The sequence below is a fragment of the Cuculus canorus genome, chromosome 20, assembly GCF_017976375.1.
Source record: "Cuculus canorus isolate bCucCan1 chromosome 20, bCucCan1.pri, whole genome shotgun sequence".
Taxonomy (NCBI): Eukaryota; Metazoa; Chordata; class Aves; order Cuculiformes; family Cuculidae; genus Cuculus; species Cuculus canorus.
In genome coordinates this window covers 3,028,827-3,052,879 of record NC_071420.1, presented here as the reverse complement: position 1 = coordinate 3,052,879, position 24,053 = coordinate 3,028,827, and the positions used below count along the sequence as shown (strand labels likewise).

At 44.7% G+C, this 24,053-nt stretch overlaps 1 protein-coding gene and 1 long non-coding RNA gene across 4 annotated transcripts; both read left to right on the top strand.

Moving 5' to 3' along the window:
* The first annotated feature begins 2,456 nt into the window (after positions 1 to 2,456).
* On the top strand, positions 2,457 to 6,179 carry LOC128854173 (uncharacterized). The gene is made up of 3 exons (XR_008453127.1): positions 2,457 to 2,676; positions 4,063 to 4,132; positions 5,029 to 6,179. It is a non-coding gene; the product is annotated as an uncharacterized LOC128854173 (long non-coding RNA).
* Positions 6,180 to 7,837: 1,658 nt separating this feature from the next.
* DHX40 (DEAH-box helicase 40) lies at positions 7,838 to 23,423 on the top strand. Of its 3 annotated transcripts, none has more exons than XM_054085257.1 (17): positions 7,838 to 8,032; positions 8,857 to 9,002; positions 9,392 to 9,511; positions 10,646 to 10,876; positions 11,086 to 11,152; positions 11,723 to 11,854; positions 13,210 to 13,309; positions 13,684 to 13,770; positions 14,311 to 14,493; positions 15,033 to 15,113; positions 15,961 to 16,118; positions 17,930 to 18,044; positions 18,334 to 18,442; positions 18,753 to 18,847; positions 19,417 to 19,486; positions 19,897 to 20,125; positions 21,999 to 23,423. In XM_054085257.1, exons 1-17 carry the CDS (start codon positions 7,894 to 7,896, stop codon positions 22,133 to 22,135), a joined length of 2,199 nt encoding a protein of 732 aa, XP_053941232.1. In that variant the 5' UTR covers positions 7,838 to 7,893; the 3' UTR covers positions 22,136 to 23,423. The 3 variants fall into 3 exon arrangements, with proteins under 3 accessions (XP_053941232.1, XP_053941231.1, XP_053941233.1); XM_054085256.1 differs by having other exon boundaries at positions 7,839 to 8,032; positions 21,996 to 23,421; XM_054085258.1 differs by having other exon boundaries at positions 7,846 to 8,028; positions 21,996 to 23,420.
* The last annotated feature ends 630 nt before the right edge of the window (positions 23,424 to 24,053 follow it).

The window sequence follows — 24,053 nt, the reverse complement described above, 5'->3', positions numbered from 1 at the left end:
CTATAAACAGAGCATCACTTAAAAAATTCAATAATTTACTCAGCATCTGGGGAAGCATCACAATTTGCTTTAATGTAAAGGTAGATGGATGGAAAATAATTAGGACCCTTGCAGTTCTGCACTTATTTTCTAACCTATGCTGTACTCAATCTGTTATATATTTAACGCGTTTATCCTGCACTAATGGGAATGGTTTGCCAAATTCCATTTGCACTCGGAGACCCAGCTTCACCAGCTCTGCTCTTTTGACTTAAAGGACAGAGAAAAGGCTTTTTCTGAATATGCTTTCTTTTATTTTTTATAGAAACCTGAAAAGCTGCTTGCTTTACAGATTAGGGTATTTTTTTTTACACCAAATGGCAGCAAAAAACCCAGCAAAAACTAACTTAAAATTATGCTTAACATAGAGAGTTAGCACAGGTTTTTATTCCCTCCTAACAGCAGAGGAGTGTTCGAGTGGCTCCCAAGCACCGATTAACCCTCAAAACTCAGTCCACAAAGGTTGTGATAATGGTTTTAGGGGGAGCAAAGGGGTGGGTCAACTTATTCACCAACACAGAGACCTCTGTCTCCCAGTGCTTTCCTAGACTAGCTGTTAGTCAACCAACAATAGGTCTCCTTCATCTAACGTTGTGCTATAAATCCCAGCATCCAATTTAAGACGCGAGTCTGTGCCGGGCAAGCCATGGCCCTTCCCAGTAATGGACTCAAGCTGCAAAATTTGGATTCAAAGCTCAGAGCTGTTTGGATTTAGGGTTTTAGCTTGCCTGTTACAGAAATAAGAAACAGATGGAATTTGCAGGCTGGGTTCGGACTCCACACTTCTCACAAGGTCAGTGTTGTTTAAGTTAAATTAGATTTTAAGTCAGATCCATTCCTGCGTGTGCCTGCCTGCCTGTTGCACTAATGGCACACGCCAGCACAAAGTATCCCCAGGGCTGGAATCCTTAAAACACTGCATATATTCTGAATATTTTGGAAAAGAAATACTACAGCTGGTTCTGCAAGTGATGTGAAATTAGTGGCAATTGGGAACATTTACAGTCAGGGCTAGAAAGGTCCTCAACTTGCATTTATACATTAAAGTTCACTTATTTTTAGAACTTTATAGCTGAGGACTATACAATATAGCTTTTTCTTCTAATAAGGGTTGTTAGACACATGGAAGGGCAGGGCCTGATATATTAGCAATTAACACAAAAAGAGCATTTTGCCTCAATTTATTGTAGGCTCTGTTCCTCAGAGCAGACCTGGCAGACCGATTCTGCTGGGACGGCTTGCCGAAGGAAGCCGAGGCTTTATCATCTTTTCAAATTGAGTCTAGGTATCTTCTGTTTGGAAGCATCCCTCCAGCTGAACAAATCACTAAATTTAGTAGCGAAAATAACAAGATCACACTGCGTTTTTCAGACAGTCAGATTAGAGTATCTGATGGTCCCGTCAGGCTTTCAAATCTAAATACCATTTAAAATAAGGCTGTTGAGCATCTTATGGTCTACAGTGGTGTTCAACTGCCTGGGGTTTGCTCTTGTGTGTCGCTCACCAGTAACAACACAGAAATTCTGCAACTGCTTGGAAAGGCAAATTTCCTGGCAGGCTTTCACGTGTTCCTGATGACTTGCGGCGACGGTTTTAGCTGGAAAAAAAGAGATTTACAAAAGACTAGCTTTAAAAATTCACAGACAGGTGTTGTCTCAAATGCCGTGCAACTAATACGCACGCCAACAGATTGGCAAATCACGGGCAAAATAAATAAGCCGCTGTTCGCAGGATGTCTATTCAACAGGCCTCCTGCTTTTGTTAGGGATGCACAAAATAGAGTATCTAATAAGAAAACACTTTAAAGTTGATTGAGCCTGGCTGTCAGACCAGCTGAGACAAGGGCAATGCCTGGGGACACAGCAGCCACGGTGCTGCAGGGAATAAAGAGCTGAGGAGGGCAAGCGTGTGGTCTATAAAGGCTTCCAGCCTAATGTAGGATTAGTGGAAAGAAAATGGACTGCACATTAAAATTCATGAAGGAGTACAATTTAAGGTCTATGAATAACAGGGCCACAATTATGCAGGTCTGTGGATTTGGTTTTGTTTTTGTTTTTTTTTCAGGGTTGGTGGATGAAATGAAGCCACTGCCAGGACATGCGTGGCTGCCGCACGCCCTGCCCTTCTCGCTGGATGCTGCAGACACCACAGCTGATGATACCAAAGGGTTAAACACAGGGACAAAAGGAAACTGGAAAATGCAAACTCTGGGCTGTAGACCCAGGGACAAAATAGGTGAGTTGTTTGTTGGTGGTCTCTCTGATAGGCCTGTCTCCTTGTCTCTGGATCTCAAGGCTGAGCCTCCGGTAAGGAGGAGCTCCAACGCTGGTAGGGTCTAGCCAGACCTCTTAACTCGGGGACACGGCACTTGGGTGGCTCTCACTTTGAGAACCCTCTGCAACATGTGTAACCTTGGCCAAGTCACTTCTTCATCTCCTGGAGCCCAGCTCCCCGCTACGAAAGAAGCTGACCCGAGTGCTATAAGGGATTAGGTTGTTACTGACTCAGGAGGTGTGACAGCAATGGTGGATGGAAGGGACGGGAGGATTTCATACCTGCTTTTTTTCCTCTTAATTTAGCTACATGAATCTCGGGTCCTTCAAAACGAGGCTATGGAAGGAAAGACTGTAATCACAGGTGAGCCTTTAACCGCCGGGCACTGTGAGGGCCATGGGAAGCGGAGGAAGGCTACAGGTGTCTCCACCACCCAATTCTGGGAGAGCATTGAGGAGATCTGGCTTTTCTTAATGACTTCTTATTAGAAAAATTCATGCCAGGGGTTGATTCTTCACCCCGTATTCCCCTCCATGAGAACACAGGCTTGGAAAGCAGTCAGCTGCTTTTACTCTATGGTCTTAATATAGAACAAAAGGGTAGTATTTTGTCCTGGATTTAATGGTTGTGGAAATAAAACTACTCTGGGTAGTGGGAGGTGCTGCCAGAGACAAGAGGACAATTCCAGGATAGTTCAGGATATCTGCCTATTTTACAGTCACAGAAATATATTTAAATCATAGCCCTGGTGCACGGTAATGGTAAAGTCAAGCCTAAGTGAATTATTGATTATTTTGCACATTTGATAAGTCAGAAATGATGTCTTACATACAGAAATAGATTAGAAGCCTCTCACAAGTTGTAACAGAAGTGCAAGCGTGAGGAGGTCTTAAAATAGCCACCAGCTTTCATTAGTGCAGGTACAAAACCCCTTGAATTAGTGAAATACTTCAGGCAGAGCCCCAGGGAGACGTGTCTAGTCCATATCTGCTGGGTTTTTTCGCCCCGATTGCTCTCAGTAGTGCATGTGCTAACTGCCCACAAGTAACTGCCTGCCTTCATCTTCTTAGCTGAGCGTGGGAAGAAAATGTTCCAATTTAACACAAAAATCTCAGGCACCGTTTAAAGATTTAGGTATTCTTCAATCTACCCTCCCCAGTCTCCGGGGAGACTGTTCCCATGCCATTCTGCATTTATATTTCTGTGCAGATAATTTCACTGATCCACGGGCTGCTTGGAGGATTGCTCTAAAAGCTCTTTTTAAACCACAGAGAGTGCACGTCTTTGGTCGTGGCTTTGTACGAGCGCCACTGAATTGTTTCCCATATTCAGCTCCTCACCTGTCTGGCTCGTGTGTGCGGGCTGACGGATGGATTGACCGTGCTCTGTGTGAGAATGCAAACAGCTGAGCCAGAGCCCAATCCTCGCCCCCAGCCTACGACCTTTTCATTCGTACTCGCACCTGGCGGGAGCAGCAACCGTTCATGTATGTGGCCTCGGAAACAGCTGCAGATCTGACGCTGCAGTTAAATTTAAACAGGGGGGTGCAGGCGGACGTGTGAGGGTGGTAAATTCACGGAATCAGTTGCTGGCCCATCATAGACCAACTGTAAAGACAAAAGAAAACAGGCTTTTAAGAGTAGCAGGGAGTAAGCCAGGTGTCTTCTAGTGGATACAGTAAGGTTTGTGCAGAAACATTTGCAGAACTGAGGCACTGAGACCTGAATCCGTAACTGTGATTCACTGCAGGTCAGGTCCGCGTCTGTGGCCACGTGGAGACAAAACTGTGGCACCCTCGGACCAACTGGCTCAGGAAAGGGTAAGAGGACAGGGTTCAACACAAGCTATGCAGGGTTGTCTGGCCAACAGCAAGCGGAGGAGGAATTGCTGTAGCAACTATCCTCCGTGCCAGCAGCAGCTAAGAGAGAGATCTGGCTGAGGAGCTTCTACGGAGCCTCGATCACACAGACGATTGCAGTTGAGGTATGCTCCCAGTGTAGATTGCCACTGCAAATCCTTTTCCAGCGTAGATATACCAGTATTTTATTCTGGCAGAGCGATTCCTAGCCTGGATCTGGCCATACGCTGTCCCTTGCCACCTGCTGAACAGACCAAGTGAAGGCAGATTCCTGCAGCGCTGTATTTCCTGCAGACTTTTTTAGCAGAAACCTGTGAATGCAGTTATGAGTAACCTGGCAGAAGGCTGCATTGGAGAAATTGTTGTTTTCTGTGGAGCTAAATACAGGGAAAACCTATTAATTATGCAGGAAAAAGGCTAGGGCATTCAATTCTGTTTTCAAAAAGAAGCAATTTTTAACAAGCAGAGCAAAATTTGAAATAAAACCTGTCAATTTGTAAATGTTTCGTAGCGAGGCACTGTAAGACGGCAGATGGAGGTGTGAAAGGGGTTTGGGCTTTTTTTTGCTGTGTCTAACACCTCCTTTTGACAGCGCTCATCCTCTGTTTTAAGAATAACACCTTTTCAATAATGACTCACAGCCAGTGCCACAAAAATCCTGGCTGTCAGAAAAACTGCCGGTTGCCTGACAGGAGTGCAGCTTGCAGGGAACATCGGTTTATTCGGTTTGTCTGTACCAAAATTACAGCTGAGGGATGGATCTTCTAGAAAGTTGCCCTACTTGGAGATTCCAGGCACAAGGCAATGACCTATCTTGACTCGCTCAATGTAATTAATAGATGTGGTTTTCTTCACAGGCACCAGGGGATGTTGTGTTTATCGTAGAATGAACCACTTTCTCCAGATAAAACCAGAAATTTCCCCAGGAACTCAGACCTCCTCTCTGGGAAGATGGATAACCTGTGATGTACAGGTAGGGACTGGAATATTCTCCATATCCTGCAACATCTCTGCTCATCAGAAGACAAAAGATATCCTCTGCCCACAAGGAAAAAAGATCTCCTCAGGCACAATTCAGTACAGGAAGCTGGCGGAGCTGCAGCCCTCTGTCACCTCACAGAATTTGCAGTTGTGAGTAAAGCTAAACCTTAGGAAAAGAGCAATTTCAGCCTTCTAAGACAGCCTGAAAGTAACCATGGACTGTTATGGACAGAGCAGCTGCATGTGCAGAAAGCATTTTTACAGAGTTATTAGAGCAGGGAATTGTGCTAGGATTACCGGGTCCTTCCCCCAGCTCTGCCTTTGATTTGTGGTGTGTGCAGACCCCTTAATTTGTTTCTGTTTTCCCCATCTGTGAAACTGAGATAAGATCACAAGGGAATTGTAGAGTGTGATTCATTAATGTTTATTAGACAGAGGGAAATCCTTAAATGAATGGTCCTGTATTCCAGGAGGACAAAGTTCAGGACTGCAAAGAGGCTGATTAAATCCAAACCTGCTATTCCCAGGCTAGGAGGACAAAAAAAGAAAATTGAAAAACCTTACCTACCTCTCTTATCTGCCAAGAGCAGTATGTGATTTAAATAAAATCAAGCAGAGTGTGCAGGTGTGCAGGTGTTCATGCATACATATATGCCTATGGAAACCATTAAGTAATTAGTAAATGTAGACCAAAAAGTGAAAGGAGGGTACGTTTGAAGTTTCCAGCAGGAAAAAATCAAGCAGTGTGTATGATCACTATGTACTGAGGGGTTTACTAACGGCAATATGGCATTAGTATATAGAATCATAGAATCACCAGGTTGGAAAAGACCTCTGAGATCATCAAGTCCAACCATTCCGTTAAACCATGTCCTTAAGTACTTTGTCTGCCCATCTTTTAAACCCCTCCAGGGATGGTGACTCCATCCTCTCCCAGCGCAGCCTCTGCCAGTGCCTGATGATCCTTTTGGTGAAAAATGTTTTCCTTATGTCCAGTCTGAACCTCCCCTGGTGCAGCTTGAGGCCATTCCCCCTTGTCCTGTCCCTGTCCCTTGGGCGAAGAGCCCAGCACCCTCCTCTCTAACACTAACATAGACAGGGTTTGTAAGGGAAACAAGCGGTGTGATGTACAGGCAAAACCCAATGCTGATGCTGTGAAAAGCCAGACTCGATAATCAATGCCAATTTGATTATTAAGTAAGGGGTTCTTCAAGGGGATCGCTCCACCTAATGCGCGTGCACCGTCCAGTGCCGCTCACAAAGGGATCTACAGTCCAAACACACACATCCATCGCTTTCCCTGGAACAGGGAGGGTCTGTTATAATCAGCCCTGGAATTTACTCCCCTTGGTGCACATTCTCTGCCCTTGGAGGGTCTCGGGAGGAAAGCTGTGGATCTTCCTCACAGTTGAACTTTTCCCCTCTCTTTGTGTTTGCTCTTAGACTCCTTGGGCATCTCTTCAAGCTGCACCTGGTCCCAGCTGGTTCTTCTCTTATTGCGCTCGGCCTTGTTGTCTGGCTTCATTACATACAGTCACACTCTTTCTAACTGCAGCCCTGTTAGAAGTCCTTAGATAGGCACAAGTTTCCAGGCACAGGCCAGGTAATCATTCAAGCTAATCCTATACTTTAGTTCTAAAATCACAAAAACTATACATGATATTCAACTTATATCAACTTATAACAGATCCTCTCTCCCTTCAGTGCCCAAGCACAGGGAGGTTTGGTCACAAGCTGGATTCGCCTTTGGCGTACGTCGCTTGCCACCTTCAGGTCTTCTATGAACCCACAGGCGCTGAGGCCTCGGGCCGGGCCTGGGGCGGCAGATCCCGACGCTCTGGGGCGCTGGAGCAGGGAATTGGGTCGATGGAGCTGTTTGCAGCCATCGTGTCCCTTCCCCGCCCCGCGGACCCGGCGGGAGGGAAGCGCTGGTTCTGGTCCTGCTTCAGTTTCCCGACGCAGGGTGACTGCGCCAGGCCGGGGGGGGGCCGGAACTGAGGCGCGGGGCTGCGCATGCGCCAGGGGACAACTGCGGCAGCGGGGGGGAAAAAAATAACGGGTTTGGCTAATGGGGGGCGGGGGGAGATGCTGCTGGGGGAGAGACTGGAGGGGACGGGGCGTGGTTTGTGGGGGCGTGGTTTGTGAAACATGGGCGTGGCTTGTGGATGGGGCGTGGCTTGTGGGCGGGGCTTATTGGGAAGGGGCTTGAGGCTGGGGTGTTTGAGGCGGGACGTTGACTATGGATGGGCGGGGCTTGAGGAGGCGGGGCTTGATTGACGCTACAGGAGGCGGTGCTTGGGGCGGTGTTTAATGGGACGAGGGGTGGGCGGGGTTTGGGGCGGGGCACTGGCAATGTGGGCGAGGCTTGAGAAGGGGCGGGGCTTGAGGCAGAACGTAGGCTACGGAGGGGCGGGGCTTAGGGGGATGGGTGGGGCAGATGGACTTAATGCAGAGGTGGGTTAAAGAGGAGGCGGGGTTTAGTGGGGGCGTGTTTTTGTGCAAGGATGTTTTGGGGCGGTGTCTGAGTAGGGGCGGGGTTTGAGGAAGGGGCGAGGCTTGAGGGGCGGATCTGAATGGGCGAAACATGATGTGGGCGGGTTTTGGCGTGATTGGCGGCTGGCAGGGTGGGGCTTGACGAGGGGGCGTGGCTTGTGGGAGGCGGGGCGTAATGACCGCCCATAAATACTGACGTCATCAGGGCGCGCCGGCGGCACTGTCCGGTTCCGGGGGGTGCTGCCGCCATGGAGGCCGCCGTGCTGCCCATCCGCCGGCAACGCCGCGCCCTGGTGGAGGCCGTGCGGGAGCGGCCCTTCCTCATCGTCACCGGCGAGACGGGCAGCGGGAAGAGCACGCAGCTGCCCAAGTACCTCTTCGAGGCAGGTAACGGCCGGGGAGGGGACAGCCCGGAGAGCCCCTCTGCTCCGCGGCCCCGAAACGTGGGGAAAGGGCGAGAGTAAATGCGAGTCACGCTCCGGCCCCTCGAGGGGACGCGGCGTCAGGGTGGGCTGGGCCTGTGGTGGACCAGGACGGCGTGGTTAGACTTCTAAGCTAATAAACTGCGAGCCTATGTGTATTCTGTAGGTATTTGTGCATAAACTGAGGCTGAGTGGCACAACTCGGCGTCCTGGTTCTCTCTCCTCTGTTCTGCCCCTCTGCTCCTCTCCTGTGAGGCCTCATCTGGAGAACTGTGTCCAGCTCTGGAATCCTCAATGTAAGAAGGAGATGGAGCTGTTGGAACAGGTCCAGAGGAGGCTACAGGGATGATCTGAGAGCTGAGCACCTTCTGTAAGAGGACAGGCTGAGAGAGTTGGGGTTATTCAGCCTCAAGAAGGCTCTGAGGAGACCTTAGAGCGACCTTCCAGTACTGAAGGGGCTACAGGAAAGCTGGGGAGAGGCTGTTCACAAAGGCTTGGAGTGATAGGACGAGGGGGAACGGGTATAATCTGGAGAGGGGCAGATTTAGACTGGACATAAGGACATAAGAACTAATTTGTTGACTGTGAGAGTGGTGAGGCCCTGGCCCAGGCTGCCCAGAGCAGCAGTGGCTGCTCCATCCCTAGAGGGGTTCAAGGCCAGGCTGGATTGAGTTTGGAGCCCCTGATCCAGTGGGAGGTGTCCCTGCCCATGGCAGGGGGTGGGACTGGATGGGCTTTGAAATCCCTTCCACTGCAAACTATTCTATGATTCTATGACCTCTCCTGTAGGCCTGGCCAAGCATGGAGCCATCGGTGTCACCCAGCCCCGGCGTGTTGCCACCATTTCTGTGGCGCAGCGGGTGGCCGAGGAGATGGGCTGTGTGCTGGGGAGTGTTGTCGGGTACCAGGTCCGCTTCGATGACTGCACCACCGAGGTAGGGCTCCAAGGGCTGTGTTCCCACTGGTGCTGTCGTGGGAGGGTCTGGTGGTGTCAGTGTCACCGCAGCTCAGTTTTTGCTTGTGGTTCTCCCTGTGGAGTGGCACAGCCCTATTCCTTCTCCTGAGGCTTTGTGTGGAGCAGGTCTTGGAGCTGTGAGAAGCCATCTGTCCCTGATGTGGTGAAGCTGCAATTGTAATTATCCTACAATTCATCTGATCAATCTTTCTGAACACCTTACAAGTGAAACATTTCCAAATGTGTGCATAAGCGCCCATGATAACCAATCTCAGTGTGTGTTGTGGACAAATACATGATCTGTGTTAAAGTGTTTACTTTGAAGTAAAAATCCAGGATAACAGCTGAATGTCTGTTTAAACCTTTCAGGATACTGCCATCAGGTATATGACTGATGGCTGCTTATTGAGGCAAATATTGGCAGACCCTTTGCTCAGCAAGTACAGTATCATCATTTTGGATGAAGCTCATGAGCGGAGCCTCAGCACTGTGAGTGTCACTTTATATCTGTCTTTTCCAGTCACTGTTTCTGCTTTACTGAAGTCTGCTTACACACTTCTTTTGCTTCTTTTTGGTGGATTTACTTTACTTCTTTTTATGGATGTACTTTATCCTTTTGCTGCCCTACAACCATAGAATTGCTGCTTCATTTATTACATGCCACAGAACCTGAAAATAAGACGCGGCCTGTAATCCTGTTGGAATTGTGTTTGGAAGCAGTTAAAACTTGGCTGACTATTGGATACTTACCCAAAATTTCCTGGAGTTCGAATCCAGCACAGTGAGCACAAACCCGGATTTTATAAAAACCACGCACAGATAAACCAAGCCCTGAAACATCTCACTCGTTCTAAGGCCTCGTGTTTCTTAGGGTGTGTACATGACTGTGCAAAGAGATTACGATTTCTGGGTTGGTGGCAGTGTCTAGGCTGACCTAAGTACCAAAAGCTATCAAATGTCACTCTGACCCTTCCGTGGCAAGCAAAGTGAGTCTTGAGTCATTTAGTCCTCAAGAGGTTGTGTTGAATGTCAGACAACCAGTAAGCAATCTACTGGTCCAGCTGGGGAAAGGGAAAACGGTTTCTGAATTCCATTTCTGTCCTGAAGCATCTGAGGGTAGTGCAAAGAATTGAAGTAGGGTGATGAGGTAAATTACTGATCCATCATCTGTGCCTAAGTAAAAGAAGCAGATTTTTTAATCCGGAGCACTGCAGATTCAAGTAAACGTGCTGAAGCTGTGACAAAAAATAGGACAATAAAGGAGAGTGCGTGCTCAGTCAGGTGACGTTCGCTGGACAAAGGTGATGCCTTTTTGAAATGGGCCTGAGGTAACTGCTGGCAAATGACTTGACCAGGAGAGTATAAAAATGAAAACCAAAGGATTTAAAGTTATGTGGATTCTGTGAGAAGAGCTGATAAAAAAATTCATTACAGTCTAGAAATCATTAGTATGCTTATAAGATAACCCATATTAAGTGTGTGTATTCTTGTGAATGCCTAGGCCCTGAAAATGTGATTTTCTGTCTTCGCTCTTATCAGTGGGATACGATCAGTCCCTTCCAAGTTCACCAGGCACTTAGATAACTGGGGTACTGATATAAGTCACTTTTGTTTTTCCATTAGGACATTTTATTTGGTTTGCTGAAGAAACTATTTCTGCAGAAGAAACCATCAGACAGGAAGACAGACATGAAAGTGGTGGTGATGTCAGCCACCCTGGAGGTAGACAAGCTCTCAGAGTTCTTTGGACACTGTTCAGTGCTGCATATTCCAGGAAGAAGTTATCCTGTCAAGGAGATATTCTGCAGCCTGCTGAGCCCAAGGGATGTAGGCAGCTCTGCGTATGTTACAGAGGTCTGGTGTGGTTTACTTTGTTTCTGTGTTTTGTTCTCTGCTCTTTATAGGGTTGTTGTCTGCAAAAAGACCGCAAGAGTTAGCAGCTGTATTGCCATGTTCTTAGCATCTCTTCGGGATAGAGGGAAGGATTATTTAGTACTATGAGTTTTAGACAAAGGATAAGTGAGATTCCAGCTGTTGTTGGCCTGTTTGTTTTTTTGTTTCAGGCTGTAAAAGTCACATTGAACATCCACTTAAATGAACCAGAAGGTGACATCTTGGTTTTCCTGACAGGTGAGAGTTTTTCTTTGAACAGCTGATGATTATTCCAAGCGAAGCAAGGCATTTCCAGCAAAACAGTACCTCCTTCCGCAATGGCTGTCAATTTGTCACAGAGCAGTAAGTAGAGAAGGGAAAGCTGCAGGTCGATGCACATCGTCCTGTGAAGTGATAAGTTTCAGAGCACATTTACGTGTATCAATGCTTATGAGATCGGTTAAGAAAAACATTAACTTAAAAAGAGCATATGCAGATTTTTTTTCCTGTGCCAGATTTACTCTGTATTGTCTGTGTTTTATTCTGTTTTTAATTCAGGAAGGGAGAATTTCTTCAATTGCAAAGCCCTTGTATGGTCCATTGTATGGACCAAGTGCTTATGCAGTCATCTTCTAAGGAAAAACCTTGGTGAGGGGCACTGTGGAAGGACTGGATGTCAGTCCCTAAACTAGCCCTTACAAATATTGCTTTCTTCCTGTAACGGTGTTGATGACTCTTGGAAAAAGTCTTCTTTAAGGATATTGCAAACTAGGAGGGTAGAGTTGTAGCTACGTAGGTCACTTGAATGTGCTTGTATGGTTTTTTTAGGTCAAATGGAGATAGAAAGAGCTTGTGACTTGCTTTTCAAGAAAGCCGAATTGATTGATTACCGGTATGAAGTACATGATCGGTCTGTGGAAGGCCTGCTTATCTTACCATTGTATGGCTCAATGTCAACAGGTAAGAGGATGTAATGTCATATGGAACTTAGTTCGCATAAATATGAACTGCAAGAGTTATAAACGGTGTCCTGTTTAACTGTTTCTGTTGTGATTGGAAAAAATGGCATTCATTAACCCAATTGTCACAATACTGTAGCACTATGTGTTGTTTTCTGGTGTTTGTAAAGTAATCAAACTTTGGCTTTCTCTGTACTTGCACAGAAGCCACCAGTTCAAATTCATATCCACTGGAAATGGCTTTGCGTGGCATCAGCGTCTCCACCTTAGGAAGGGGATATTGTGTGACTGAACATTCAGATGTCTTATTTAGGCCCTCTTATTTTATTTTATATGGAAAAGATCTTGCCGGGACGTTCTTGGTGATGAGGGTGGACTGTAAAGGAAAATAGAAGTAGTACAGTGCTATATAACATCAAAAAGTAGGTATTATCAGAACAAGTCAGTTGGTTTTATTTGGCAGCAGTACCACAGCTCGTTTTGAAGAGCTAAAAACAAAGGCCCTTTGACCTTCACTGAACACAGACACTGTATTTTCAGACGAGCTTGAGTGCAATGTTTAAATGTGTGGGTGCGGTATGTAGAATGCTGAGAGGCTGAATAAGTGTTCAGAAGAGCAGGACAGCAATTTCCCTCTGGAAATACTGCTGAGAGGAAAGATCCAGTAATGATCTGCAGACAGGGAGCAAAATTTTTATCTTCTTGAAAGAGCCAAATGAAAAGTTGCATAAAAGGAAGGTGTAGCTTCTTCCTCACTCTGTGTTTGGTGTTGGATTCCTGACTCAGAGTGAGAGTTTATTTTTCTTTTGTGATATATTCTGAGAGGCCATTGTACTTAAATATTTTTAAATACACAAGAGAGACTTTTCCTTAAAGAGATTTTGATATTTTTCAAGTATAATAAGAGAGAAAATTTTTTTCCCTTGGAAAGTCAAAGGAATTAATGGCAATTGTATGTGCTGCTTTGTTACCTGTTAAAAGCAGATTTGCTGGAAATGTAAGGTTAATTGAATCTTTTCATGTCCACCTTCACTTGCTCCGATTGTTAAAACCCTTCAAGTCCTTCGTGAAGATTCTATTAAGACCAGACATCTTGTTTGTTTTTCCTAGCTCTGTCAGGAAACACCCAGGAGAGTCAGGCTTTCTTGATCTCGAAATCTTTTTGAATATGCAACCAATAAAGCTATTCTCTGATTTCAGACATATGCTAAAACAATACCAAATTGATGTTTCAAAACGTTATGTGATTCACTTTCTGATTTACTTCAAAGCACTTTCGCGAACCATTTGAGTATGAGATGTGGTTTGAAATCTGAGCATTGTAACATGACGCTGTCTGCCTGCCTGTCATTTTAGATCAACAGAAAAAAATATTTTTGCCGGCTCCCTCGGGCATTAGGAAATGTGTGGTATCCACAAACATTGCTGCAACGTCGCTGACGATTGAAGGAGTCAGGTACCGTGTCCTATCCTTCATAAAAGCTGTAACAGGGGAATAATTTGGGAAGTTCTACCAGATTTGGAAAAACATGTCAGACTTCCTTCTGCTACTATGCCTGGCCAGTGGTTACCTGTTGCCTTTTCTGAGCATGTAGTGAATAAAAAAGCCCTTGATATTATTATATTAGTCATCTACGAGACTGTATTGTTGGACCCTAATTTGAAATGCAATCTCAGCTCTGTTGATCTCCTTGGGTGCTGCAACTGCCTCTCTGCAGCGATTGTAGGCTAAACGTGTTCTTGCTCTGATCTCTCGCGTGTGGCAGTTACTTGTGTGTCTGCTGAGACCTCTGCTGTTTTCCTCTCTGACCGAGTATGAATCTTTTTCAGATATGTAGTAGATAGTGGGTTTGTGAAGCAGTTGAATCATAACCCCCGAGTCGGTTTGGACATACTGGAGGTGGTTCCCATTTCAAAGTAAGTTTTAAAAAGGTTACGTGCTCGGTGCTTCTGGGAGCTGCTGTGACAATACTGTGTATCGGTTGATATTTAAAAAATGAAAAAGAGGAGGGGTGGGCAGCTTTGACCCTCTGTTCTAAAGCCATTTTATTTGCTGCTAAATAGAAAGTGGTTCAGGACAGAATTTCCCATATGATACAGGCATTAAGAAGGAATTGCCAATGCATTGTCTGTAGTCTGAACAGTGGCTCACGTATCGTCTTGTTTGCTAAATAGAACAGACTGATTCAGAGAAGCTTAGAAAAATCTTCCGTTGCATAGAAATGCTTCTTTGTTCTGCTAGTTCTTGTATAGCTGGACCTCTCAGTTGGGGCAGGGGGGCTGGAACTGGATAGTCTTTAAGGTCCCTTCCAACTCAAACCCTTCTATGAATCTATGCCTGCCATCTACAAGCATAGAAATTGCTGTTAATTATCATAATTACAGTGTGCTGCTTTGAATAGTGACAGAAGGGATCAAGAGGGTTTTTTTTTTTCCCCTGCCTTTCTGTTTTGGCAGGAGTGAAGCAAGGCAACGAGCTGGCCGAGCTGGCAGGACATCATCTGGAAAAAGCTATCGGCTATACAGCAGAGAATTCTGGGAGCAATGCATGCCCGATCACACAGTCCCGGAGATCAAGAGAACCAGTCTGACATCTGTGATCCTGACCTTGAAGTGCCTTTCTGTGCATGACGTCATAAGGTAACCTCCATGGAGGAGAGGGGATTATCATTTTATTCCTGAGTCTCAGCGCAAGGCAGCACCGGCACCAGCAGCCTATTGGCAGGAGACAGGATTAGGTCCCTGGCCAACTGTGACACTTCAATACAATCAGCTTTTCTGCCCTTCTCCTCAGTCTTTAATGCTAAATTGGATCTTGAACTCAAGTTCAGTTTGAGGTTCTGCCAAAACTAGGTCCTTCTCTCTAAAATTAAATAGTTAATAATGTTCCTTTAAAATATTGATTTATTTTTTTTTTAGTCCCAAAAGCTTCATCTCTGCAGGATTGTTTAATTTTAGGATCATACACGTGTAGAAAATACAGTTCACCTTTGCATGGATTTGTCCTTGTAATTCTTCAGCTTGAGGCTGTAACACACCCACATTCTGAAGATGCTTATGTGCACTTTGGTCAGAAATTGGTACTGGAAAGTTACAAAACTATTTTTATAAATACAAAAACTAACAATGCTGTACTGCGTCTGAACAGTGAGATTTTTTTACTTTGTTTTTTACTATAGATTTCCCTATTTGGACCGCCCTGAAGAAAGGCACATTTTAGAAGCTCTCAAGGAACTTTACCAGTGTGATGCTATTGACAGGTAAAAAGTAAATCAGTGTACTTGCTACAAGAATTTAGAATCTAATGGTTTGACTGGTATTAGGGAGTGGTTTATATGGACTAAGGGACTTCCCCTAGCAGTAGAATCTTTCTTCATTAGACCAGGAAGTTAGCTAGTGGGTTTTAATATCCCTTTATAAAATCAGGGTTAGGGCGTGGCTTAGGATTTGCATGGTTCAGATTAATTTCTCCACATTGTCCGGAGACCCCAAGTGACCTCAGACAAGTTACTTCACCTCTCTGTGCTGTAGTTTCTGACAGCAGATCCCAGACTGTTTTGACGAAGGTCCTTAGGCACTAGCTGTGAGGCCCATCCAAGAGCTCAGGACAGGAAGCGAGATCTTATCCTAAGCTTCCAGGAATTCTTCTTGCAAAAAAAACCCAAAAGCGTATCTTAAGCATCTGATATACTTAAAAATCTGTCTTTGCCTGCCATGAAGCAAACTGGAGAAAGGTGAAATGCTCTGCTGGTAGTGGCACTGCTTCATGTCTCCAGAAAGAACCTGTCTGGGCACACACGGACTGCAGCGTTACAATGGGAACGCTGAGGCCAGAGGGAAATGCTTCTTTTGTGCTCTTTATCACAGTAGTGACTGCCCCCATCCCTGAAGATGTTCAAGGCCAGGCTGGATGAGGCTTTGAGCATCCTGATCTAGGGGAAGGTGTCCCTGCCCGTGGCAGTGAGGTTGGAACTGGGTGGGCTTTAAGGTCCCTTCCAACCCGAACTGTTCTATGATATTGTGGCTGACATTGTGTATGTGTGTTCCCATTTACATTTAAACATAGTTTTGGTGAATCTGGTATTTGAATCTTTTTCCTGGGATAAGGAGAGGCCACGTCACAAGACTGGGTGAATTCCTGGTGCAGTTTCCCCTCCCTCCCAACCTGAGCTGTGCGCTGTTAAAAGCTGCTTCTCTTGACTGTGAAGATCTGCTGCTTCCTATAGCAGCCATGCTGTCTGTGGAAAACGTCTTCATCCGCCCAGGTACGAAGCCCCTTATCCCAAAGCAGCTTTGGGTGGGTGGGTACTTTTCCTTGGATGGGGATGTCTCAGGCAGTGGTTGGGAGCACGCAGGCTGCAGTGTGAGGAAGGTTCCTCAAGTTCCTTGTCTCCCAGAGTACATCTGTAGGGAAGAACGGTGAGATTAGGACAGATATACAATGGTACTTTGCCTGTATGCTTTTACAGCTTCCTATGGTCTTGGAGTCAGGGCACATTGCGTGCTAGGAAGTGTAGAACAGCTGTTCCAAAGTCTACAAAATAGCATGGGATTGGGTTGTGTTTGTCCCAGGGCTGTGAGGTGTAAGGGGGTGGATTGCTGAGAGGTTGTAAAGGGGAAAACTGTGTTACAGGAGGGAAAAGAAAATTAAAAAAAAACACCAGGAAACCAAAATGCACCACAGCAGATGCTTTGCTGTTGTTCTAACTACAGACAACAGCGACTGATTAATTTACTTTTAACAAATGGGGTCGCCTCTGGATTGGCTTTTCTGTTCAATAACTTTGTTGAACCAAATAGACCTCTTAAGTTAATAGACCTTCTATGATTCTATGAGTGAGAAGCTCAACATGTCACTGCCTCCATTTCCAGTGTTTTTCTAAATGGAAAATGTAATTTTGCCGTGGTTCCAAGCTAACACCTCCTTCTAGTGCTGAACTCTGTCTCCCATGTCCTCTTTCCTATCTCCTTTCCTCTCCCATCTGCTCCCTTTTCCCCCCCTAGCTGTGCTACCTGTAGGCTTCATATGTAGCATGAGGGAGACCTTTGTCCTTTCTAGTCACTCATTGGCCCTTGTCCAGTTATCTCTGTAGTCTATTAACCGTGCCTGTTAATGCAACAGCTCAAGGCACTGCTGACAGTACTGATAGCCTGGAGTCTGCTCTGGGGTCTTTCCTCTTCCCACAAATGTGTGTTTGCTTTCCCCTCCTCCACCTGGCAGTATGCCCTTGTTATCTGTTCAGCGAGCTAATGCACATGTTTGTTACTGTCCAGCAACCCGTACACTAGGACACAGAGAGACTTCCGTTGTGGAGGAATTTGCTTTTGGGCAGCAGGTATAGGAACAAGCCTCCTTACTTCATTGGTGTTACATGTAATACTCACAAACTCCTGACATCGTTTGCAGCACAGCGGTGGTGCGGTGCATTGGCCTTCGCAGCTGTACCCCTCTCTAAGGGGAACAGGTTGTGCTGGGGAAGAGATTTTTTTTTAAGCATTTAAGACTTGAGTTAACGCTTTGGAAATGTTGCTTTTGCCTAGTACCTTCCTAGCATATAGCGAAGCCAAATTCCCGCTGAACTCGCCAATTGCTTTTTTCCCTAGGCTCTTAGTTATTTTAAGACCTCCATCACTATGGCATTTGAGTACCAGGACAAAAGCAGAGCTAAATGGGGCCGTGATGGGGTGCTCTCAACAGTCTTGTTTTTCCTCCCAAAGCAAAACTTTCACTTGGTTCCCATGAGCTGCTTGTTTAAGGCGCCTGTTCCATGTTGGCATCTGAGTTGATCATGAGAGAGTAATATGTAGAACCTTTTTTTCAAAGAGACTGGAAGTCTTCATCTCTAGTGCTGACTGATAAGATTAATCACAGATTTAATAACATCTACATATTCTCATTCAGCAGCAGTGGAAGGGGAAGAACTGTAAATGCACCCGTGGAGGAGAGACAAATCTAAAAATAATATGAATAAAGCAAGACTGTCAAACACACTTTGGAGACATAATAATAGAAAATTAAGTAGGAGCGATAAATAAAAATGACTTTGCTGAAGTGAGATATAACTTGCTTCCTCAGGTGATCCTCAGAAGCAAAAGGAGGCAGAACTTCAACACCAGGAGCTTTCCTCACAAGTGGGAGGATGCAATGATTTTGCAACCCTCTTAAATATTTTTGAACAGTGCAAAGCAAGGTATAAAATGATTCCTTACAGTAAGTGTTTTTTTGCATTGCTCCTAACTTCCAGCTGCTGATCGTTTTTAAATATATTGTGTATATGCACATGTATGTACGCATCCCTAATTGCAGATTTATTCCTCATTATGGTCTGAAATTTCTATCGAGACATCTATTGTTAAACCTAACCAAGTATCTGGCTGTGTAGGTTGCCTTCTTTGTATGGCCGTAACAAAAAATAGAGGCAACTTTCTGCCATCAGCTTACAAAGGGCTTATTTATAATACAAGTATTTCTGTTCTCAGCAAGTCTCCTTCAGCTTGGTGCCAGAAATACTGGATCCATTGGAGAGCTTTAAAATCTGCTTTTAGTGTGGAAAAACAGCTTCGGGAAATAATCAGTAAACTGAAGCAGGTAGCAAATATAATTTTTATGTATAATTATGTAAGTTTATATATAAAGACATGTACTGGACTAGTGAACCTTTGCCAGATGGCTGCTGCCTTTCTCTGGTAGAAACTAATCCACTTATGTATTTATTAGAGCGTCCTCGCTGTAGTTTGTGTAACTAACAGGTATCATGGTAGTAACAAGCAAGAAGGCGGGTTTTCCTCCTTTCCTTATGGTTTCCATAGGGTGAAAAACCCAGAGTGGGATGGAGGGGGTACAGCTGCTTTTTCTTTAGGAAAGATCATGATTTGTGTTTTTTTTTTTCTCTGTGTAGCTGCCAGACTTTCCTAAAGAGACATTTGAAGGCTCCAAAACTGAAATTCTAAGAAGATGCCTGTGTGCAGGCTACTTCATCAATGTAGCTAGGAGGTAAGTGATAAAGTTTGGAGAATTGAATGGAAAAGGCTTTACGCATACTTGGTAAAGATGCAGCTGCTTATTGAAACGGAATAGTAAGACTCTGTGTAGTTAAAAGTAGCAAAGTAGCTGTTGAAGCTGAAGGTGGTGTTTCTGCACAGAGCTGGAAGCCTGGTGGGTGCCTTGCTTTTGATTTCTGTTACATTCCTGGGAAAGCTACTTACATCCTTGGAACAGTAGTTTTTCTGTCTGTGAAATGACCTCTCAAGCTGATGAGTAGTTCCGGTTATTAAACTAAAGGACTTGGAAATGTCCAGTTGTTATGGCTGTCGAAGACTTCAATCCTAAACCCTGTTTATCATTGTGGTTTTATATCTGCAGTGTTACTGTGGTAAATGACATGGATTATATTATATTCCTCATTTGTTTTTTTTTTACAGTTTAATTCTGGATCTTCCTCTGCTTATATGTTTGAGTATTTTCTTCTATGCTGCTGCTGCTGATTTTCCTTCGTTCAGTGTTGCTGTCTAGTCACAACAAAGTGTGTTTCATGATCATCTTTTTCTTCACAAACCTTTTAGATCTGCGGCCCGGACATTCTGCACGATGGACGGACACGGCAGCATAGTCTATATCCATCCTTCATCTACAGTAAGTTACCAAATTCTATTATTAAAGTAGCAGAGGATCTGTAAAAGAAATAAGAGGCAGGTCCCTGGAAGCTCATCCTTTTCTGTTTGGCTTGTGCTAATTTATGGCCAGGAGCAGCACTGTTGCAGGGTTCATTTTGAGAGCAGGGAATAGCTTTACTTCTTCAAATTTGGTAAATGTTTGGCTTGTGAAATGAATGTGATGTAGACTGACCTTCCTCTGGCTCTTTGGATTTCCTGGGCAGTTTTAAGCAAGTCATTACGCCTCAGTTTCCCTGTCTGAAAATTCAGGGTAACGTCAGCTTTATCTCATTCGTACATTTTGAGCATTGAAAGATATTCCTATGGGAAGGTCCTGGAGAAATAAACATTCTCTTTTACCAGTTCTAAAATAATATTTTAATTTTTTAGCTGTATAACCAGGAAACTCTCCTTGAGTGGATCATCTTCCATGATGTCACAGTGACGTCCAAAATCTATGTCCGGACGGTGTGTCCTGTTCGCTATGAATGGGTCAAAGACTTGTTGCCCAGGCTGCATCAAATCGATGCATATGAACTGAGCAGCGTGGCACGGGAAGAAGTGACAGAAGAGGAAATAACCAAGTGGAAACTTAAGGAGGACCTTAAAAGGCAGTATGGTAAGCACATTCCTAGTACGTATCCGTGGTGTGTGTAGTTTTCTTGCTTGTTGTGGACATGGCTGTGTATATTAAGTCACTGAACGCATTCTGGACTACTAGGTGTTAACTGGGATGTGCTTAACATGCTTGATCTGCGTAGCTCTAGCTGTTTTCTTGTCTTAAGACAGCTCTGCAATCCTTCTTTTCCTGCCTCAGCAGTGTGCGCTTAGTGACATTTGCTTACTGGTTCTTGCCATGCTCCCCACTTCTGATTTAATGTCGCTGACAGGAGAACTTTAATCCAGAGTTGAATAAAAGCATTTTGAGTCTAACCATTATTAGGTTTGCCAAGGGTATCTACCCATAAATACCCAAAATGCTGCAGTCCTGAGAGGAGTCTTGAAGGCTGTGGGGGTGAGGGGAGAGAATTAAAACAAAAAAACAACAAAAAACAATCCAGAAAACCTCCCTGAATGGAAAAAACACAATGGAGAAAGTGTCACATTTTGGTGAATGTCTCATTCTGACAATGAGTTTAATGCACTATGTTTAAATAGTCAGATTTAATTAAAACTGGTGCCTGCTAACTGATCCGACTGCTTGACATTCTTTGAATTCTTCTGTCAGTGGGTTTCATAGAGCAGCCAGGTATGCAGAGGGCCTCTTTACTCCTGAGCTGACCCTTCCAAAACATTACTTTAAAATATGGTATAGGCACTGGCAATAGAGATTTTCTTTGGTTTCCTTAAGAACAGAGAAGATGTAGACTCCCATGCTCAGACCAGCATCTCTTTCTGTCCTTTCTTATTGTTTAAAACAGTCTTTTTAAATGATAAACACATGAATTGGATTTGGTTAGAAATTTGCTGGAAAGGATATTTGCGTTACTGAATAAGACAGAGGAGCCTCATCTATTTATCTGAAGTCCAAGGAGCTGAGGTTTGGTCTCTTTGTCCCCCTTAACTTTTTGTCTTCACCAGACAATTGTAAATTAATTTGAGATTAATATTGATTTTATGGATATTGTGTTTCTCAGAGCGTCATAAAAATAGGTGGCTGAATAGCTGACGAAGGCTGAATTAGTTCCCAATGGAAGGAAGGCTGCAGCATGAGCTGAATTACTATTTGACTCAAAACTAGAATAATTACAAATCTTCCGAGGGTGGATGCTGACTAAAGTTCCTTCCTTATAACACAGAATGTGCAGCCCCAGAGCCCTAAGAGCAGGCTGCAGTAGCTGCTTCATTCACGCAACACTTAAGCTCTCAGAGCCTTTGATTTTATTTTTTTTTATTATTTTAAATTTATTTTGAACTGAATATTTCCTGCTTTTCTCTCCTTCTGGGAGAAGCACTCCCAAGGTCTCAGCTCAGTGGAAGAATGTGCACTTCTAGCAGTGTCTGATGTGGAGTATTGACTTTTCCCACTCTTTTATCTGTGTGCTATTCTCCCTCTCTTCCTACCTCTGGAAATTTATCAAGGTTGTTTATTCTAAGCTTTTTGTTTCCTCCTTCCAGTGCTATCTCTCTCCTACCTAAAACTGAGTCTCAGATGTGTAATTTATAGAAGAAAGGGGTACATAGGACACAAGATGCGTAGTATCTGTTACAATCAAAAGCAAGATACGGGGAGGGGATGGGATGGGATGAGCCCAGCTGAAAAAATTGACATGAGAGTTAAGGCATGATTTATTTTAATTATCTTTTTCCTCCCTGTTGTGGTACAGTCTGTTCTGTTTGGAAGTCATTCAAGTGACTGACCGGGACTTGAAAAACATTTGAGATTCTGTTGGGGGTTTTTTTGGGTATTTTACAAATTGGAGGAATTGTAATGCTGGGGTTTTTTTTGGACACAGAAGAGTATATTTCTCTCTCTCTTCTCCCTCCAGAAGGAGTCACAGACAACTCTGCAAAGAAGATGGAACGAAGAAACGATGATAAATCAATACTGGATGCCCGAGCTCGCTATCTGGAGAGAAAGCAGCAAAGAGCACAGGGTTTAAGTGAACCAGTTAAAGAAACGGGGTAATACTGGTGGCTGCTGTGCTCCCACTGTGAGGAAAGGCAGTTTAGTGCAGTTGTTCTGGGTACGTTTGCATAATGCAAAATGACTGACTGGAATGAAGGAAAACTTCTGCTTTGTGGTAAGTTGACTACCAAAGCATACAAATGCAATCTTCCTTCGCTGTACGCAGCAAGAAAAAGTTCCCAAGCTGAATTTTGTTGCCACGTGTCGCTGGCAACAATTTAGTGGCCACAAATGTGGATGAGGACACGATACAGTGTTGACAGTTCTGTGGCATTTCGTCCTCTTAGAAGGAACTCAGTGGTCCCAGTGCCATTGTTAATAAAATTTTCTTAAGGGTTGGGTTTTTTTTAAAGGAGAAAACTGTCACTTTTTATTCGTTTTACTTTGTGTGATTGTGGCTCTACAGTTTTCATGCTCACGCACTACTCAGGAAAACGTGTAGGAAGTGCTCTTTTAATGGTGGAACTGTCAGATTCTAAATTCCAAAGGATGTTTGCCACCTGCGTTCTCTGTTGCCGTGTTGTCCCTTCTGTGTATTGTTCTGTACAGCGATAGTTCCCGGTGAAGATGTTTTGTATGCAAAGTATTTTGTAAATGTTCTCGTATTCTTGCTAGCAATGCATAATTTTTGTCAGGGATGATTTAGCACTGTATGTTTTCCCTTTGGCAACAAAAAATCCCCAGCAGTCAATCCAGTATTCAGCCAGGTGATGTCCTGTAGTCCGGCAGCAGGCCCGCTGCTAGGGGCTGGTATTTGTAAAAGTATGGGTTTTGGTCTGAAGACTGAGTTTTTCCAGTGTGTAAAAAGAATACACAAAGGAATACTAGCTTTTCTCCTGAACTCAAGTATAAAACAAAGAGCTGTGATGCTTTGTCATCATAAAATTTGTTTGTCTCAATAAAGAGGTAATCCCCTACTGGCACCTTTATCCTGAAATGATCAAATACTCTAGTGTGGAGCCTGTCTTTTTTGCTACTCTTCTCTTTCAGTAAATAACATTTTGTTTTAAAAACACTGCAGGAACCTGCTATCATGTTCCAGGCCTCAGTTGTGTGCAGTTGCAGGTCACCTTGAATTAATTTTCAGGTTAACAACCTACTGCTGTGGTCAGGAAGCCTTAACAGTGGCTGTAGAACATTCAGCATTCCACTTCTGTCCGGCACAGACTCGCTGATCGTAAGCTCTCAGCAAGTGCAAGCTTCTCCCTGGGGAATGTGATGATTTTCTTCCTGAAGAAGGCAGAAGGTCTGATAACTGTCCCTCATTCTTTGATAGCACCTATTAAAATGAAAAAGCCAAGGCTGGTGTGTGTACTTGGCCAAGCTTGCGCAGGTGGTGGGATTCAGATGTAGAAGAGAGGGAGAGGCTGCGGCATATGCTGCCGCTTGCCCTGCAGGGCCAAGTGCTGCCTTGTCAGACTATTAAGAGGCTTAACTCCAGTAACACCCTGGCTGTGGACAGCAATAGCTGGAGCAGGTGGGGTTCCTGCAGTTCTGTGCGCGCTCCCGTCGCAGGGTTCCCAACTGCAGGCGGATTGCTTCCACTGGCCCCTTTTCCATGCGTACAGACCACAGACACGGCAGGAGATGAATGCCTTTCTGGTTCCGAAGGGAATGTGTGGATCAAACAATTAGTGGTTGTGATCGACCTTTGTAGGAGCTGGCATGTTTCCAGTTCTTTCCTCAGGCCCTTTATCCTCTCCTCAGATGGCACAGGGTTCTGCTCCCTCATGCTGTTGCACAGGCTGGTGCTGAGAAACCAGTGCTTTTTCTTGACTAAACCCATAGCCTGCGTTTTGCAAAAGCCCACAACTTATTGCTGTTTAGTTGATCTACATTAAATTTGTGATGCTTGTAGCCCTTTGCAAGTCAAATGGCATCTGCAGCATGTGATCATTCTGAGGGCAGTAGCTGGAAT